At 38.4% G+C, this 20,255-nt stretch overlaps 2 protein-coding genes and 1 long non-coding RNA gene across 3 annotated transcripts; 2 read left to right on the forward strand and 1 right to left on the reverse strand.

The window, feature by feature from the left end:
• The first annotated feature begins 1,083 nt into the window (after positions 1 to 1,083).
• Positions 1,084 to 12,951, forward strand: LOC308401896 (solute carrier family 2, facilitated glucose transporter member 11-like). Its single transcript, XM_080890353.1, has 12 exons — positions 1,084 to 1,147; positions 1,434 to 1,532; positions 2,049 to 2,209; positions 3,359 to 3,483; positions 3,627 to 3,756; positions 3,873 to 4,021; positions 4,162 to 4,349; positions 4,873 to 4,983; positions 6,496 to 6,597; positions 10,264 to 10,339; positions 10,687 to 10,814; positions 12,603 to 12,951. Exons 1-12 carry the CDS (start codon positions 1,124 to 1,126, stop codon positions 12,819 to 12,821), a joined length of 1,512 nt encoding a protein of 503 aa, XP_080746479.1. The 5' UTR covers positions 1,084 to 1,123; the 3' UTR covers positions 12,822 to 12,951.
• On the reverse strand, positions 3,631 to 10,046 carry LOC308401905. Its single transcript, XR_013972648.1, has 3 exons — positions 9,697 to 10,046; positions 3,907 to 3,981; positions 3,631 to 3,800 (listed from the first exon to the last, which is right to left on the reverse strand). It is a non-coding gene; the product is annotated as an uncharacterized lncRNA (long non-coding RNA).
• A 3,021-nt stretch (positions 12,952 to 15,972) lies between the features above and the next one.
• Positions 15,973 to 19,287, forward strand: LOC308402248 (solute carrier family 2, facilitated glucose transporter member 5-like; the record flags this gene model as incomplete). Its single annotated transcript, XM_080890935.1, has 8 exons — positions 15,973 to 16,014; positions 17,006 to 17,162; positions 17,844 to 18,031; positions 18,130 to 18,240; positions 18,482 to 18,583; positions 18,659 to 18,734; positions 18,854 to 18,981; positions 19,093 to 19,287. The coding sequence occupies 8 exons, from the start codon at positions 15,973 to 15,975 to the stop codon at positions 19,285 to 19,287; spliced, it is 999 nt and encodes a 332-aa protein (XP_080747061.1).
• Positions 19,288 to 20,255: the final 968 nt, after the last annotated feature.

Below are 20,255 nucleotides of genomic sequence, written 5' to 3' on the forward strand. Positions count from 1 at the left end.
GCGCCAAAGGACGCTTTTTTGCTGGCTGAATTTAGCTCTGACAGCTTTGACCACTCACTTTATCTTTAATGCCTTGAATATTTAACCACACTTGCTAAACGTGAATATATTTCCTCACTTGAAAAAAAAAAGCATCACCTTGCTCCAGCACAGTTTGGTAGCGTCACACCAATATCAGTATGACTGTAATCATGATGTATTTTCCTTGAAATGTAAATATACACATTAGAGACTAGATATATATAGACACCTATAAAACTGCTAAACTACTCCCCTGCATCCGCTGCGGTTTCCTTTGCAATGCCATAAAAGAACAGCAGCAGCATATCAAACCAGCTCCATCTGCTGGACATAAACAGCAAGTTTATGGAGAAGGACACTTAATAATAATACTTTTATTAAAAATATTTTTAAAATATATAATATAACATATAATATATAAACGATATCAACAATTCAGCGTGTAGAGACAAAATATCGACTTAACCAGGAAAAGCAACATCTTAAGATTCATGTAAGTAATGCGAGCGCCTGCAGGAAGCTATGAAATGTTATCTAATTAATTGATAATAATAATTGATAATGGTTATTTGCTTATCTAAATCGCCAGATTCCATTAAAAGTTTTGCATTGTATTTACGTAACAAACATATTTTTTTGAGTGTACTGAGATCAGTTCTAGATCGCACGTTCTGTTTGTAGATGTTTTATTCAAATTTGAGATATTGATGTGTATCCTTTCGTGCAAATAGGTACTTTTTATATACTGGAATTTATCAGGAGTACCTCCTTGTACTCCTCTATGGTTGGGCAGCTTCACTGATTTCATTTTTGCTGTTCTTAATTACTGACTGACAGCACCAAGTGACATTAATTGTTATCACACTCGCACACTGGCAAGATGGTAAATCATTACAGTGGCATTTGAAAAGATCTGGTAATACATCAGCTCAGTGATCTATTTGGTCGTGTGTGTGCGTCAACCTGCTGATTGCAAAACTGCAGCCAATCAGGCTTGACCTTGTGCGTAGAGGATTATTTGATGGGGGACTGACGCCTGGTTTGTTTTCAGACTTGATCGTGCCACTTCTTTTTAGCATTTTACCACCTCCTTTGACCAACAATGTCGCATGCTGGTGCACAAAAGGTAATTGAGCAAATTTGTCTTTTTTAGTAAATCGTCTGTTTTGGAGTTTAAAATACCTTTACTGTGTTTGTAGAAGCTTTATGCAGATGTGCAGCATGGCTATATTACTTGGTAGCTGTTTAGGTGATACACCTTGCAGGGTAATGTGACAGGCTTTAGTTTTTAAATGTGATTTTACTACATTTCTAACACACATAATTTTTTTCTAAGACAATGTAACAACAAAACAAAACAACTGTGATCTAGCTATCTGTCTGTCTGTATGTCTGTCTGTTTATTTTAACAGGGCAGTCCTCTGACACTGGTGCTGATGATTGCTTCTGCATCCATTGGAGGGACTCTTCAGTATGGATATAACCTGGCAATAATGAATGCTCCCACAACTGTAAGTTTTTGTATTTTAAATGATTTCCTGCCATTACTTTATAGCTAGACACATACGTGTGAGTACATATGGTTTCTAAAAGAGTTGACAAGAGTCATGCACTGATAGTACATGTACTTAGCTACTTATGAAAACTCTTGCCTGTTATTTCACATTTGGGTCACGGTGTAATTTGGCAAAAACAAGAATTGGGTTACTTGTGCCTGTGATTAGTCATTCTTATTGTATTGGTTTCAGGGTTTTTTGGGAACTGATTCTGGATGCAGTGTTATGTTTTGCCCAGCAGCTGCACTGATTAAAGAGCACAAATTTTACCCAGAAGCAAACAATTCTGTAACCTTTTGATAATTCACAATAACACTGACACCTGCTTCCTGATGTGGATTCATAAAATATAATATTTAAGGTTTCTTTGCTGAGAAGATCAATAATAAAAACTGGCTAAAGGAGCTACAGTGTGGCTCAGATGTAATGAAAGTGGTAATAAGTGCTGGCCTGACTCTTCTTCTCTCACAGTTTATCCAAAGTTTTATCAACGAAACATTCTTGGAGCGATGGGACGTCCAGCTGGAGGAATACCAGGTGACGTTAGTCTGGACAATCATTGTCTCCATCTTCTCGTTGGGGGGGTTTGCTGGAGCTCTTATTGCAGGACCTATGACCATACGCTTTGGGAGGTAATGCACGTGTAAAGGTGTAAAAGCACATGTGCACTAGGTTACAAATTGAGACTTCAACATGCAAAGAACAAATGATCAACCTGCTGTCCGAATGATAGATCGTTCATTTACTTTCCTCCATCACGTGTAAATACTGCTCTGCAGAAGTCTTGCACCACTACTCATTTCTTTATACTGTGCTAGGAAAATAGAAAGTAGGAGCAGTGTGCAAACATATCGTTAGCTTCATAGCATAATTGCCTAAGTCATTGACTTAGTCAAATGACTTAGGCAATTATGCTATGAAGCTAACGATATGTGAAAATACAGCATATACAAAATTGAACAATTCCAACGAGTTTGCAAGTCAGTATTTGGTATGACCCCCTTTACTCTTGAACACACTCTGAACTGTGTTAAGCAGCTTTTTTTTTCTTGTAATTTCTTTAAGTAGTCTTCAGGAATCGTTCTCCAGGCTGCTTTAAGGTATTCAGAACTCTTGTTGGATGTTAGCTGCCTTTTGTTCTTTTCTCTGTCAAGATGAAGAGACTTTCTGTTTTTCTCTTGTCTTCAGTTTCCTCAAATTTTTTAAGGACACACTGCACACCATGCCAAAAATAGCACACTTTTCAGCTATTAGCACCTTGGTGGTGCAAAAATACTATTTTATGCTTTCAAACTGTGCTATCTTTTACATTTTCATAAATTCAGTGAAAGAAATGTAGACAAATTATGTGCTTTACAACAGGTTGCTTATAACAAAAAGCTGAAAGATACTAAAACTGGTTCATTTGTTTCAAAAAGTTACAAGAAGTCTAGATCCTTGGAAACTAAATATAAAGAAAGGAGACTTGTCCCAAGACTTTTGCACAACACTACATATTTATATAATGACTTGAGTTTTTTCTTTTATACTCATGTTGATTATGATTGATTCCTGCACTTTTACTGTAGTGCTTTTAAATGATGAAGCTTTGGGGTTTTTTTCTTGTGTCCACAAAACTAAAAGTCTAACAATGTTCAAGTCTTCCTGTGACACTCAACCAAAGCTCTAGAATAAATTTTTCTGCGTAGTGGTCTTGTAATATGACGTAACATCTCATCCATCAGTCTGTATTAAAAAAATAATAATAATTAAAAATAACTGTCCTCTTTTTTCTCCTGAAGGAAGAAGTGCCTGCTGCTGAACAACATTTTTCTCATGACTGCTGCACTTTTAGCACTGACGAGTAGAACCGCCAGATCTTTTGAGATGATCATGATCTCACGTGTCCTGGTTGGAATAAATGCCGGTATGTTAGTACAACATATAAGTAATATGCATGCAAACCGGTAAACTCAGGTATAACAGAGCAATGCAAGCAAAATATATTTTATAATATAATAAAAATAACTATTCAACAAACACTCCTAAAAGGACATGATCATTCTACAGGTATCAGCATGAATGTGCAGCCCATGTATTTTGGAGAAAGTGCACCAAAGCACTTAAGAGGAGCTATCTCTTTGTCATCAGCTGTGTTTACAGCATTCGGTGTCGTGTTAGGACAGGTGGTCGGACTCAGGTTTGTTCATCGTGCAGCTTATAATTGTCCATATACTCTATAATCTGTTGACAAAGAAATGTGTTAAGTAGATTTCACAAATATCCACAGTAACACTCTGGATTATTTCTTTAAAGAGAGATTTTGGGCAGTGAGCCGTGTTGGCAGTACCTTCTTGCCAGTAATGCCATTCCTGGACTCATTCAGCTCCTGACCCTGCCATGGTTCCCAGAGAGTCCCAGATATCTGCTCATTGATAGAGGAGACAAGGAGGCTTGTATTAATGGTGCGTACTGTATTATGTCAACCAGCAGCGAACAGTACATCACCCCCTACTCTCAGCTCAGGATATTTTTCATATAAAAACATATTTTAGACAGAAATCATTATCAGGTGTTAATTTTATTTTTTGATTTTTATGTTCAGCTCTGAGACGCCTGCGAGGCTGTGAGGTCCAGAGTAGCGAGCTGGATGAGATCCTGCAAGAACAGGCCGAAACCAAAGGAATGAGGGCGAGCCACCCCTGGGAGCTTTTTACTGATCGCTCTGTACGCTGGCAGCTCATCTCTGTCATGATCATTAGCAGTGCCATGCAGCTCTGTGGCAATGACTCGGTAAGAAGAAATTTCATCCGTGCTGTGATCTGAGAGATGTTTTGTGTGTGTTCTGGCTGTGAGGGTGTGTCAGGATCGCTGTAACTTATCCTGAAATGCATCAGATGTTTGTTTGGCCACAGGTTAATTTGAAAGTTGATCAGAAATTTTAGATGATGGATGGGTTTCTTAGTGTTTCTGCATGTCACATTAATTATGTATGCTGGTGATTAAGTATCAGGCCTCACTGTACTGCTGAATGAATAATATGTGATGCCTGTTGTTTTGCTTGAAGAGCCTGATAGGAACCTTCATGCCACACATACAGACTAAATTTGAGAGCTACAAGTTTGTCATGAGGAAAAGCGCTGACTACATGATCATGTGTTTCAAGGCTTTTAACCACATGCTTGAGGTTTTAGAGAGGGCAGTGGGTATTAACACTATTACCTTTGTACAAATACTACCGTAATCAGCTTATTAAAATCTTGTGAAAATCGAATGATGGTTTTAAGTGACCTCACATCTTCTGTTTTTCTTGCAGATTTACTTTTATGCATCATATGTGTTTAAAGAGGCTGGAATATCAGATGACAAAATCCAGTATGCTACAATCGGCACCGGGACATGTGAATTCACAGCCTGTATAATGTGTGTAAGTACCCATAATTAAAGCTCACATTATGTAACCAGCTACATCCAAAGAGAGACTGTTTGCATTGTTTTTAAAGCTGTATTGAAGGCTGCAGAATAAGGACTGAAAATAACCCCTACTAGTGTATATGCAGCCAGTAAGTGGGAACACCTACATGACCTTGCGTAAATGTGATACAGCAATCATTTTAGCAGGTTGCACAACGTTACGCATAGCTACGAAGTCTGTAAAAAATTGATTGAATTGCTAAAGAGTCATTATAACCCTTTTGTTTTTCTGGGTATTTCTGAATCTTTCTGTGGATACAAAGACACCAAGTTAAACTAACAGTTCTGTAACAATGGGGAGTGCCTCTCCGGTGGGGGACAGAGCCATTGCATGCAGGGAAAATAAAGACACAAGCAGTAGCTGATGCTCCCTTTACTTTAATCCTTAATAATTGACAAAAAATAAAAACAAAATAAACTTAATGATATGTTTCCTGCTTCCCTAGGAATTAAGAGAGTAGGTAGCAGTCAGGCACTGCTATTTAAATACACTTGATTAATGGATCATCAGCATGTGTTGTGTCCTATAAAAGCAGAAGTTTGGGAAGTTTTCTGGTTTGGCCCATACATACCCCGTACAGGGGAACATCTACAACAGAATGACTTGAAAAGAGAATAAACAAGGTGTTGTTCATACATCAACCTGACTGAAAAAGTGTGGCAGTACCTTAAGAAAGGTGTGCACAAACAAATGCCTGCACATTTCAATGAACTGAAGCAACACTGTAAAGAACTGTAGGCTAAAATTCCTGCACAACAATGTGAAAGACTGATATACAGAAAAGGAATATTTTGAGTGATTTCTGCTAAAGTGGTCCTACGAGCTACAGAATTATGGGGTTTATCTTGTTTGTTTGTCTGTTTAAATGTAAAAAGTTTTTCATACAAGTTTATTGACCTTCACAGCAGTAACGAGATTTTAATAGGTTAATGAAAAGAGCAAAGAAGCAAACACAAGTTTGAAGGTCTGTAAACCTTCAAACTTGTGTTTTCATGTAGTGTTATTGTGACACCATTATTGTAGTTTGTGTAATGAACTTCAGGGGTCAGAGTAGACAGATTCTGATTCCTTTAGAAAAATCTGGATAGTTGTTTGTATCTAACGTTAACTGACTGACTTCTATTAAACTATTTATCTAATTCATTGCAAAGACGCAGATAAAGTTATTTACTTGCAGCATTAGCCTTCCCAACTTAAAAAGAGGCTGCCCATTTTGACTACAAATACATTAACTGTTTATAAATGACACAAGAGAGAGATGGGCTTACCTCTAAACAAAGTATTTAACAGCCATATTCTGAGTATGTTTACTCCACTTTGCTTTCTTCAAAAACTAATACTAATAAAATAAAAATACTTTGCTTTCGCTCAGTCATTCTTTCTGCTATATGTTGGTTACCTAACTCTCGTGTTCTCATTTGACACAATAAGAACAGAGTCTGATGCACATTACGATTCTCTTAGAACCTGCTGGTAGAGCACAAAGGTCGGAGGTTCATGCTGGCAGGAGGCTTCACCCTCATGACCTTCTGGGCTGTCGTCTTCACGATCGCTCTGTCATTTGAGGTAATCAGCTTACTTTAAATGTGAACATCAGCTCATTTATGTGATATATATATGCACACACAATATTGAATTTAGGTGTTATCGTAGTCATCTGTACTGTCATTAAACCAGGTTTCCCCAGATTGACTAAAGTGACTAAAGCCATCTAGTTCTTGATAGTTACTGTACTTTATTAAGGATTATGATTATTTTGTATGAGCTTTAACCAGTGGTAAGGAACTAAGACACATCAGTGTCAAAATCGAACCACTGGGAGGCATTGTGAGCTAGCATTCAGGCACATGTTGATATTTATCTAGAGAGAAGAGAAATGCATAATGGACAAACAATAGAGGTTCAAGGTTCAAGGTTCTTTATTTGTCACATGCATAGTTATACAAGTATAACACACAGTGAAATGTAGCCTGACACGCTCCTCGACATGTGCAAAAATTGTGTGTGTGTGTGTGTGTGTGTGTGGGGGGGGGGGGGGGGGGGGGTAGAGGAAGAACATTATATATATATATATTAGGGGTGCAACGATACACAAAATTCACGGTTCGGTTTGATACGATACTTTGGTGTCACGGTTCCATATTTTTTCGATACAAAAGAATTGTTCATGCCTTTTTTAATTTGTCATTTATTAAAATTATAAATATATATTTTAACTCAAAAGTACAGTTTTTAAATTTAATGTTGCTGAAACAAAAGTAATTAAAAAAATAAATATATCTCAGGGCTCTCAAAATTTCAAAATCCCTGGTAGCCCTTCGGGCAGGGACTCTTCAGTTTTTGGTAGCCCAAAATAAATGTTAGTAGCCCGAATAAAAAAGGGAGCAATTTTTTGATTAATGTTTTGTTTCCTTTACAATATTATACATTAAAGTATAATATTGTAAAGGAAACAAAACATTAATCAAAAAATTGTTGAAAAACAAATTACAACATTGTATAAAAATTACAATCATCAACTCAAATACTTGGTTCTAATTGAACAGAAATTTCTATGAACTTGTAAGAACTGTGTATGACATGAATCAGTCTGTGTCAGATCCTGAATTTGAAATTTCCGCTGAAGTCACAGGTAAGAGGCAAGTGGAACCAAGATCTAGGCCATTTGCTTTTTGAAGTTTGCAAAGACTGCTAAATTTTGCCAGTGGTAGTTCACTCTTTGCAACATAATACGCTGTTCTAAACAGATTTTTCAGGTTTATTTTTCGTATGTTATTTGCAATTGGTGTTTGTTCTGGGAAAGATATTGCAGACTGAGCAATAATGCATTTCTTGCATTTCTCATGGGTTCTAATGGGGGCCTTTCTTAAAATGACTGGTCCCAGTAACAAAGGCGCTTGTCGACTCAGAAATCGAGAGAAAACCAACAACACACCCGGCAGAACATTATGTTATTTACACGGGTGCACATAAGTGGTCCGCACGTGCGCATTCGCTGTCAAAATAAAAGACGCGCACCAGATAAGAAGTTGCAAGGCGCGTTTGCGTCCATATAAAAAGCACTGTTTTTGTCCGCTAAAGTGGGATTTTCACGGCACATTCCTCACCACATCTCTGTGCGTTCATCATTTGTTTGAAGCCAGCTCACCTCCTGCAACCACTTTTCCGAGAATACGTGCTTCTTTTGTGGTTCGGACTCCTTCTGACATTTCTTTGGAGGTAGAGGAACACCAAAGTAATTGCTTAAAGGAGCTTCTTCGACATCTTTAAGAGTTTTAAACAAATGTCTGTCCTCCTCCAGAAAATCTTATGTATGCAAACACGCGTTGCAACTTCATATCTTGTGCGCGTTTTTTTTTTTTGACAGCGAATGCGCACCTTCTTTCCTACAATAGCCCGACGGGCAGGGCAGAGAGAGTTTGGTAGCCCGACTGGGGTTGCAAAATCGCTAGCCCGATTGTGCAAGCCCTGTATCTGATTGAGGAATCACTCATCTTTGGAAAAGAGAGTTTATTACAGAGAAATGGCTCTTTCCAAAATAAAAGCTATACTATACGCTTCTTCTGGGCTATATTCTCAGCAGCATATTGTAGAGGGTCAGGGCTGTTCGGGGTTCTGTTTGTACAGTTATGTTTTGTTTATGTTGCCATAGTGACGGGTGACGCCCTCTCGCTGCGACGGTGTGTCCTTCCGGGGTCAGAGGGCGCCCTGTGTGTTGTTGTTGTTGTTGTTGTTGTTGCTGTGGTGTTGCCGCGCTGGAGCAGTTAGCTAGCGGCAGTGTTCTTCTGCAGATGTCAATAAACGGCTGTGCTCCCTGGCTAGCTTACGGGAAGCAAGACCAAACGACACCTCCGTCTCCTCCTTGTCTGAGCTCGCCACATTGGTGTCAGAAGTGGGATGATGGTGGCACCCCATGTTCTGACCCGAGTGACAAAAGAAGGCACCTGGACATTTGCAGGACTTTGTGTGGGGAAATGGGGTCGTCGGGGACGACTGACCCCTTAGGTGGGGGCTATGTAGCGGGTCAGGGCTGTTTGGGGTTCTGTTTGTACAGTTATGTTTTGTTTATGTTGCCATAGTGACGGGTGACGCCTTCTCGCTGCGACGGTGTGTCCTTCCGGGGTCAGAGGGCGCTCTGTGTGTTGTTGCTGCTGCTGTGAGGTTGCCGCGCTGAGCAGTTAGCTAGCGGCAGTGTTCTTCTGCAGATGTCAATAAACGGCTGTGCTCCCTGGCTAGCTCACGGGAAGCAAGACCAAACGACACCTCCGTCTCCTCCTTGTCTGAGCTCGCCACAATATTAAACATATCAGGTCCCCATAAGGAGAATCATGTGCTAACGGCTGTCTAAATGACTCGGGTAAAGTTTGTAGCATGCATGCTTGTTGTTTTTGTCTGCTTCCACTTGTCTTTGCACTAGGATGATGTCGGTGTAAATGTGCAGTCATATTCGTTGTGTTCCCACTAGTGCTGTCAGCGTTAATCTCGTTGAAATGACGTCAACGCCACAACACGGCAAATCTCCGTCAACGAGCTACCCCTGCGCGGGGCTAGACGGCCAACACGTTAACGAGCTAACCGCGCTAACACACTAGTTCCCACCCATGTAATTGAGCATTGCGTGGCACATCCAATATACTGTTTTACTTTAGTCCACGACGCGCTTACCTTCAGGGTCATACGTCACATGAAAACCAAAATAATTCCAAACGCCAGATCTGAATGAGGGTGGGGGAGGTTCAATTTGCCATGTTGCAAGGAGACCTTAACTTCTGTCTTGCTAGCTTGCCCTGCGCTCTTCCTTCTGATGATGCTGTCTGTGTTGAAGGCTCAGTGGATCTGCGCTCGACAGTGCAGCCTAGGCGGAGTAGTCGAACGCAGATTCACTGAGCGCTCAACACAGACAGCATCTTCAGAAGGAAAGTTGATAAAAATAAATTACAAATTTTGTATTGTTCGATACATATGGGTACCGAACCGAAAGCACTGTATCGAACGGTTCAATATCGATACGAGTATCGTTGCACCCCTAAAAAAAAAAAAAAATTATATATATATATATATATATATATAGATAGTATAGTATATACATTGGGTAAAGTAGGAAGTGATGTGACATATTTGGGATTTGGGGTTTTTACAGACTTCTCTTGTCACAACTCTATGGTCTCTGTCAGATATAATAATGTTCTTGACTAGGAGTTGCTCACTGCTTTCCTCCCCACATGCACACAGCACCATACAACCTGGATGTCGTACCTGACCATGACCTGTGTCTACACCTATATTCTCAGCTTTGGCATGGGACCAGGTAAGTCTTTTACCGGGATTTTACATGCGACAGGTTCAAAATGTTTCAGTACTCAAACATACATTTGAAACAAAATGTCATCGTGTTTTACTATCTACACATTTTACTTATTTAGATCAACATATTTACTACATTTTATCAGTTTTCAGCATCTTACTTGGTTGGCTACTCCTTTGTTCATCTCCACAACTAAAGTAAAATGACTACACACTGTATCACTTTAAACTCTGATACACTACAGAGTACTGCAGGAGTGTGTAAAAGTGTGATACAGTGGTTATATTGATATGTTATATTGATATATCTAACCAGTACGGTTTTGTTTGGTTTTTTTTGTTTTTTCTCAGCTGGAGTGACTGGCATTCTTCCCACAGAGATCTTCAATCAGGCGGCTCGGCCGGCAGCCTACATGATTGCTGGCTCCATGATGTGGCTCAACCTGTTCGTCGTTGGAATGATCTTCCCATTTTTAGTAGTCAGTCTGTTGCTACATCCACACTTTAGTCAGCGTCTGTCCATCTGTCCATGCATCCATCCAATTAGCAAACCTGCAGCGAGGAGAAATAAGCACAAGAATGGTGTTCATATGCCAATAATATTATTACTAAGACAAGACTGGGGCACTGTATAAAGCGCTTTTCATGTTACCATGTTATTTATTAGTGGAGATGGCTAGATGGTACAAAGATAGGTTAGTTTTCAGTGTGGTGTTTGACATTTACTTGTCTCTCTGAATAGGGTCCCAGCTCTACCACTACAGAAAACAGAAAAGAAAAGAAAAGCCAGTGGGTCACATGGGTTTAGTCCATGTCGGAAAACCAAGATGCCAAATGAGACAGTAGCACTCCTCCAACATTACAATTATATACCATTTGTGTTAAAATGCTGACTATTAGATAGCTTACCATCTTAATATTGGAGCTGGTAAGAACACAAATTTAGGAGCAGCATTTTTGGAGTTCAACCCACAATAGGGACTAACAGTCATGATGCATCAGTATATCAATATACAGGCCCTATAGGTGATGTACAAAAGAATCCTCTTTTAATATTTCTTTTAGTATATGGCTTAAAAAAATGTATAACTGCAAAATATCAAAATACAGCTTTCTAAGTGGATGGGTGTGAATCCTACTCCCACTACTCACTACTCCAGGGGTCTCAAAGTCCAGGCCTCGAGGGCCGGTGTCCTGCAGTTTGTAGATCTCACCCTGGGTCAACACACCTGAATCAAGTGATTAGTTCATTACCAGGGCTCTGGAGAACTTCAAGACATGTTGAGGAGGTAATTTATTCATTTACATCAGCTGTGTTGGATCAAGGACACATCTAAAACCTGGGGTGGCTGTAGCTCAGGTGGCAGAGCAGGTCAGCCAGAAGGTCGGTGGTTCGATCCCAGGCTGCCTCCTGGCTGCCTCCTGGCTGCATGACAAATATCCTTGGGCAAGATACTAACCCCGTGTTTGCCTACTGGTCGTGGTCAGAGGGCCTGGTGGCACCAGTGTCCGGCAGCCTCGCCTCTGTCAGTGCACCCCAGGGCAGCTGTGGCTACAATGTAGCTTTCCGTCACCAGTTTGTGAAGGACTGTGTTACACCCCGGCCTAGGCAACCGGGGTGCAACGTAGAAAAACAAAGATAAGGAAAATAAAACCACGAAGGCTCTCCACCAAAATCCCAAAACGAAAATATCCCATGACGAAAGTATTAACAAACCCATTCACAACTATTTACAACACGGGGGAGATCGCGACCATGACACACTGAAACACAGGGTTTAAATACATAGAGGGAGCAATCAGGAAATGGACCACAGGAGGGAAACACAGCTGGGGCAAATTAGAACTGACGAGACAGGGAAAATGTAAACTGAACACACTAAGATAACACAGACTTTCAAAGTAAAGCAGGAAATACATAAGTCATGCAAAAACAAAACACTGACACACCGAAACGTAACAACTGAATGTAGTGTAAAGCGCTTTGGGGTCCTTAAGGACTGAGTAAAGCGCTATACAAATGCAGGCCATTTACCATTTTACCATTTAAAACCTGCAGGACTCCGGCCCTTGAGGCCTGGAGTTAAACACTCCTGACATAAGTGATTTGATGCCCTTCCTGATGTTGCCCCCTCTATTTTTTTTAAATAGTGAATGTACTTAGCTAAATACAGCTTGTTTCTCCCAATGATAACTTGAATACACAGAATTTTTAATGTAGTGTTTGATAAACGTATGACTGATAACATTTTGTTTTCCCTTCACAGAGCGGGCTGCGTGAGTACTGCTTTGTGCCTTTTGCAGCGATCTGCCTGTTGTCTGCACTGTATGTTGGCCTTTTCCTGCCTGAGACCAAGGGAAAGTCTCTGTCAGTCATCATGCGTGAATTTCACAGGCTCAATTTCAAAGGCCAGGAAAACCATTTTGAAGCTCAAACCAAACCTCAGTATCAGCTGGGCGAAGTGTGTCTTTCCACAGCCTTGTAGACAGACTTTTTCTCCAGAAACATGCAGTCACACCCAGCGCATGCCTTACTTTGACCTGATCTGCATCAGCGGGAAGAAGTTTTGTGGTTTGGGAGCCGCTTTTCATATCTTTGAAAAACATTATCTGAAATGTTTTTCCTGTGAGGAAAATGGCAATTAAAAGAATTTATCTTTGACTTTTTCACATTATGCTTTATGTCACTGATTGATGTGAGACAACAAGTCATTGAAACTACTTTATATTAAGTGTACTGTAATAAGGTATAAATCATCTTTTCCACAGAAAGTCATATTTTTGTTATTAGACAGAGCTGGATACCTGACCTGATTCAGCAAATTAAAAAAATGCATTTTTATGATGTTTTGTTCTTTTATTATTATTAATAAATAACAACTGTCTATACGTCTTTGTTAAAGACTGCACAACACTTTATATTAAAGTGGCTCTCTTCAGAGACTAAAACGTGAGGCTGAAGATTAATGTCCAGTCTTAAATCAGAGCACAAAAGCAAAAAAACAGAAGAAATAAAGGCTATTCCAACTGACTTCCTGCTGATTTGAGTGTAATCTTACACACATTTTCACCAAAATGTTGCCAGAAATAGCTCTTAGATGGGATCTTTGCCATGCTGGTCAACATTGTGATCTATAACCATATTGAAAGATAGAGACATGAGCAAGGCAAGGACAGCAAAGTTTACCCGTCTAATGCTTTTCAACAACACAGTAGTTTAGAGCCTAACATGGTCCCTCTATGCTCTCCTATCAGTCTGCTCTTTCTCTACACACTTCCCAAGATCTTGGTTCTGAAATCATTACTACAGAATGATGGCAGCTTGTTTACAGCCGTGGTTGCCAAACCTTTGCCAAACCCATTCTTTCATCCACAATAAACTGATGCCAGTCCAGCCTGACAATGTTTAACAATCATCACTATCATTTAAAAAAGGATCCAAGACAAACCTTGCTGAAATAAGGATCAGCATTAGCACAAACAAACTCTCATAGATCACGTTGACCCTGTAGTTTCACTACATATTTTATCCTTAGTCTAATGTTTTTATTTTCCAACACTGTTTTCTGCATATACTCTATTGCATTTGTAGGCTGGATTGTCTTAATTAGCTACTGTAAACTTAACACTGGGGAAAAATAAATATTAAAGTAAACACATATGAAACCACTGATCACAACACATTTACAGCTCCGAGCTCAGACTGAAGTGGACTAAAGTTTGTGTTCGGGATAGACAATGTTTTGTTCTACTGTACACAGTCCAGTGTTATTATACTCAATAAAGAAACAAATAATTTGAATAACAACAACAACAATAATCATCATCATCACCACCATCATCATCATCATCATAATACATTTATTACAGCAGCTGGTTATTGCGCACAGAAGACATGAGCAGCAAATATACTTTTATTTATTTTTTGATTTGTATGCGATGATTTATTTAACAAGATATGTGGTGACTGTTAATTGAAGCACAGTTTAAAGATCTACTAATTTATTGCTGAGATTTCATGACGTTCAGAGAACTGTGAAGCACATATTTTAAAAATGAGCAAAATATTTTAAAGTTCAGTTCAGCAGTGACTTAACACTTTCATGCATGAATTATGACAACCTTGATCAGGATTTTTCTTAAGTATTTTTATTCATCTTTAGGCATTAAAAAAAGATTTTTGAACTTCATTTTTTGAAACATGTACTTTTAGTTTTTTACATGTCCACTTAGGTGGACAACATACCTTTTGACTGGGTGGCAGGGTATGGAGTGACACATCAGTGTCCAATGTAGTGGTTTATGTGCAAGTACACCATCAGCACTGACACAAAAATAAGATTTTGCAAGAAAACAGCCATTGAAGAGCTGTCCAGTGTAGTGACCATTATAATAATAATAATGGTTTGGATTTATATAGCGCTTTTCAAGGCACCCAAAGCGCTTTACAATACCACTATTCATTCACTCTCACATTCACACACTGGTGGAGGCAGCTACAGTTGTAGCCACAAGCTGTTCAAGCTCTCAAGATCATGCATGCCCATAAGGCCACTCAGCTAAACACTGACATCTTTCAAACCTTTCAGGTTTGCTTCCGTTTCATTGGTGTATCAGTAAATTTTATCTTCATCGGGCTGTCAATGAAAACAACATTTTGGAGACAGAAACATCAACACAAAAAAACAAGAAAAAGTTACAAGAATAACAAAAACACATCAGTTAAATCTTTTAAACGTGTAACGAGGGACTCCGTTTGCAGTAACATAACACGCCCATGCTGCACACACAGTCAATAATGGTGTTCTTTTTATCTGTGTATCAGAGCCGCATGACCTTAGCTCATTGTACTTTCTCATGTTTTTCTGTGTGCGTCACAGATTAAAAACTAATTTCTAACCAGAAAACAGACTATACTGGCACAGCTGCAGTGATAGCAACTATGGGAATGTCATGTGCTATGAAATTAACGTGTTTTATGAAACATGACTGATACAATCTCAAGGTCACAGAGTGTATAAATGTGAGTAAACTGGTCTTTGTTGCTTTATCTATCTATTCTAGCTCACTGTAAACCTATACAAATGCATTTAAGGACAAGATTTTACTATTAAAGTAAAAAACTATATGAAACATCCACTGCAGACCTGCAGTATCCTGCCAACAGATCAGAAGCGTTAATTTCTGTGAAAGAGCTTTGTATAAAGAAATCAGCAAAACAGCATTGTCACATATTATTGGATTTTACTTTGATTTTAATAATTTGAGCACAATAAAGATTAAAAATTAGGTAAATAAAGACTGCATTACAGGCTGCATCTATTCAAAATTCACAAAAAAAAATACATTACATTTTGCAAATTGATTAAAAAAACAGAAAATAGCAGAACATGCTGCAAAATCAAAGCATCTGTAATTGTAATTGCAAAAACGTACACACAGTACAAATTGTTTTTGAAAGCTATTCTTAAATACAGTGTTTGAGTAAAAGTACAACATTTGTAAAAACATGCTGCAGAACGCCTTTGGCTAGTTTTATGTTGAACTTCAAAAAATATTATGACATTTTAGTTTCATGTCTGTATCTACTAAATAAGGCACAGCTGTAACAGCAGCAGGGAGTGACTGTTTGGCAACATGTACGTGTTTTTATTAATCACTGCAAAGCTTAAAGCATTGGTAAGTGGTAAGATGCCTGTTAGTTACGCAGTGTACACATAAAATATGTTCACACTCAGTATTATTGTATATCTCACTGTAATGAAGTTTGCTATGGTTAAAGATTATGTCCTCACAGTAGTGCTCTATTAAAGTCTTCACCAGCCAGTAAGCTCTTCAAACTTTTTGTCACGACATTTGATGGCACATAAAAGTTATTTGCCTCCAATGTGATATTCAGTAGAAAAGAGCCTGTGATTTGCTGATTTCTAGTCCCTGTTGACTGTAATTTACAATAACAGTAGTGATATTACTTACTCGCCATGCAGTTTGCTTTTAGCATCGGATTCTCATGAAACACAAAAGCCAGAAAGGAGAAAGAAGAAACATTTAAAAAGTGCTGATGGTTAAGAAAATGTCACATAAGACTTTTTTTTAAACTTATCTTATTTGTATACTAAATCATTTTTTAACTGAAATTTTTCAGAAAAACATGAGATTAAAAAAATGAAAAACAACACAAAGAAGCTTTTATTCAACAATCCATCCATCACCCATTTTTCTATTTACTTCACCACTTAATTGTTTGTGCATATGCAAGGAGCTGTTGGAAATTGGAAAACCTAAATGTGGTAAACATAAATATTCAAAGAAAGGGGGAAAAAATCAAAGTATAAAGCTGGTACCTACATTTCCATTAGTTCTTTTTTTTTTTTTTTGTGCGCACCAATAATTTATTGCACACGGGATAAATGTTTCCTAAACCCATGATGATGTGCATATAATTGATATTGCATAGACTTTGTTTCTAAATAACAACTGAACTGACCCCATTATAAAAGATATAAGACTAAAAATATCACCCAATGGGTTGATAACATATGTCAATATTAAAATGTGAAAATAAGAACAACCAAATTACAGATTGTCCAAATTGTTTTCTTTAAATTGCCTATTTTGTCAAGTTTGGCTGCTAAAGTTTGTCTATTTAACCTCGCTAACCTTTCTGCAGCACATTCAGAGTTTTGTGAACTACACATGGATGGTGAGGTACAAAACTCCAATCGACGAATCTACCAACCAGCTCATCTGGTCCTTCTTCGTGGCTGTTTTAAGTGTGCGATGGTGGGCTGGGGCTGTTCACAGTGGAAGCCTTCCTGTCACCTATGGCCAGTAATTGCATAAGCATTTGTTGTTTATTAACAGCAGGCACTGCCTTTCAGACACTCTGATCTCTCAGATATTAACAGGAGGATATATTAGGCCAGGGATGTCAAACTCGTTTAACACTGAGGGCCTCATACAGCCCACTTTGATTTTATGTGTGTTGGACCAGTGAAACTGGTACTTCAATAACATGTTTCAGCAATTTCAACTGAAACATGTTATTGAAGTACACACTATCTGCATGGCTTAAATTGTCAGAAGTACATGTGTAAATTTACAGGAGTCTATAATTTGGTGATAGAGGATGTCTTTATCAGCAGGGAAAGCTGTAAAACTTATAAAAATACAGTGAAAAGTCCAAGATTTATGTCCTCCTTCACATTTTCCAAAGCCATCCAATGCACCACATTGGAATCTTGGCTATTTTTATTCTCCTCCATTATGTAAAATGCAAAAATGAACTGATACTGCCACTGTAAAGAAACAATTGTTTTCATTCGTCAGAACTTTTAATGTTGTAACTGACCACACTAGTAAACCTCAGTAAAGATCTAACATAAGTCGCCTTGAGGCGACTTATGTTGTGATTTGGCGCTATATAAATAAAATTGAATTGAATTGAATTGGCAGACTGATGGAACAGACTTTGGATGTAATCCTTGTGGTATTTCTGTGTCCAACAGCTTTACAGTGGCTGTGGCAGGAGGACAACTTAAAGATGGAGTTGGACGACATGCAGTTGGAGCGGGAGAGGTCTCAGGGAGAAAAGGCAAAGACTGTAAAGGATCTGCTCACCTCTCGCTGTGTGCGATGGCAACTGCTGACTCTAGCCATCCCTTGTGCTGGCCTTCAGTTTTGCGGCATCAATTCTGTATGCTTATGTTTCTCTGCCGATATGACAGTTATCAACTTAAATCTGTTCGAAATTGCAGTTTCTAGTTCCCTTTCATCTGTCATCCTCTTGTTCAGCTGTGCTTCTACGCCTTTGACATCTTCCGTGAGTCTGGAGTGCCAGAGGACAAGATGCATTACTTGGCCATTGGTATTGGAGCAACAGAGCTCATCGCTATAACGTTGTGTGTAAGTAAAGTTGCATAAATTAGACTTTACATCTAAAAAGCTCTTGGTTATTGGGTGATTCTAAAAATGTCTTTTAGTTTTACTTCTTGGGCACGATTCTGCACATTTGATCATTTACATAAATAATAAAGAAGTAAAGACTGGGAAAGAGGAAAGAACATGCTCGATACGAAGATTTCATAAAAAATAATCAAACATGAAGAACATTGTTATCAGTTTTTGCTTATTTGCTGTGCATCAGTCCTTCTTGATCGATCGTGCTGGCAGAAAGAAACTTATGGGCTATGGCTATCTACTGATGGGTATCACCATGTGTGTTCTTACCGTCATGTTGTCAATCAAGGTAAATACATTCAGCACATTTCCTCTTCTTCTGTTGTATGTTAGAGGATTCATTCCATCAATCCAACTTTTACAGGATCTGAATTCATGGATCCCGTATGTGAACATCACTCTGATCTTTTGTGTCATTTGCATTTATGAGCTTGGGCCTTGTGAGTTACTCCTTTTTTTTTTTTTTTTTTTACCCAACTCCTATATAAAAGATTTCTGCGCCCATACTTGACTGAGCTTCATATCTAAATAGCTTTTTAATGTTTGAATCTTCTTGCAGCTGGAGTGTCTATGGTTCTCCTTGCTGACCTCTTCCTACAAGTCTGGCGTCCTTCTGCTTATGTGGTTTGTGGGACCATCAACTGGCTCTGCATGTTTGTTATAGGGTTGTTGTTTGGCTATATTGTGGTAAGATAGCCACTGTAGATATACCATAATGTATCTCCATCGTTATATGTGTATTTACTCTATGCCACCCTGCTGTTTATCTAAAAGTCTTTTTTGTGTGTATCCATACAGGATGGACTTGGACAATTCTGCTTCCTGCTTTTTGTGGCTTACTCACTTGGTAGTGGAGCATTTATTATATATTTTGTCCCAGAGACCAAAGGAAAGACAATGGTAGAGATTATGGAGGACTTCAACAAACTGAATTACAAGAACAGGACAGGTGATATTGAAAACACTGATGTTGTTCTTGAAACTAAATTTTAACTTTTTTTCCCCTCATGTAAGTCACCTGTAAGTTTCCTTTATGCAACCAAGTGCAGTTATTGCTTTTAGCAAAATTCTGATAGATTACATATGCAAAGGGCTGATGTTACATTTGTAAATATGTACAATTAAAAATAAAACACATCTTTGATCCTGGTCTCTGCTTTTATAGTTATTCACATAAAACACCAGCAAATTATATACAGTATTAAGATTTATATAGTTTTTCATTCATTTAGTAGTTAGTTTTTTTAGTTTATCCCTTCAATTTGAATACTTGTAACACAGCAATGTTTTGTGTGTTTTAATAAATTTGTAAATAAGTGAAATTATCCTTCTTTTGATGGTAAGAAAAACCACTGAACTTACCAAAATTCTTGAATTATTAGATGAAGAAAATCACCTGGCCCCTTGTCAGGTTCAGATTACTTAATGGTACCTGCAGAAAGATTCTGTCTGCAGTATAGGTGCGTTTCCCATCCTCACATGCAGTTTGACGACAAACTCCCACAACAAATGAACAGAATACAACATAACAAAGACATAAAGCTAATATTAGCATGTCAGCTGTTCTCTTATTAGCAAAGGGTCAACACATCAGGTAGATTGGCACGCTTAAGCTACAGCTATCAACTTTACAAATAAATAAATAAACAAAGGTGACAGTCATGCCAAATTATTATTGAATTTATAGGGGCAGTTCATCAGTCTACTTTGAAACAAGCTTCAAGCCCACTGTCTTCTAATTTACTTTGCCTCAACAGCAGCAGGTCTAAAGAACAACTAGGCAGGACCTCCCAGCTTAAGCTGCAGTGACATACATATCAAAGAGTTAAAAAAATGTCTTAAACCAAGTGTTTACAATAGTCTAAATCCCTAAACTTGTGGTTTTACCGTTGTTCATTCTGCATGGCTTATTTGTGCATCTGCATTGTGTTTTAGTTTTAGTGTATTAATTTGTGCTCGTG

The sequence above is a fragment of the Rhamphochromis sp. 'chilingali' genome, assembly GCF_963969265.1.
Source record: "Rhamphochromis sp. 'chilingali' genome assembly, chromosome: 9".
NCBI classification, from domain to species: domain Eukaryota; kingdom Metazoa; phylum Chordata; class Actinopteri; order Cichliformes; family Cichlidae; genus Rhamphochromis; species Rhamphochromis sp. 'chilingali'.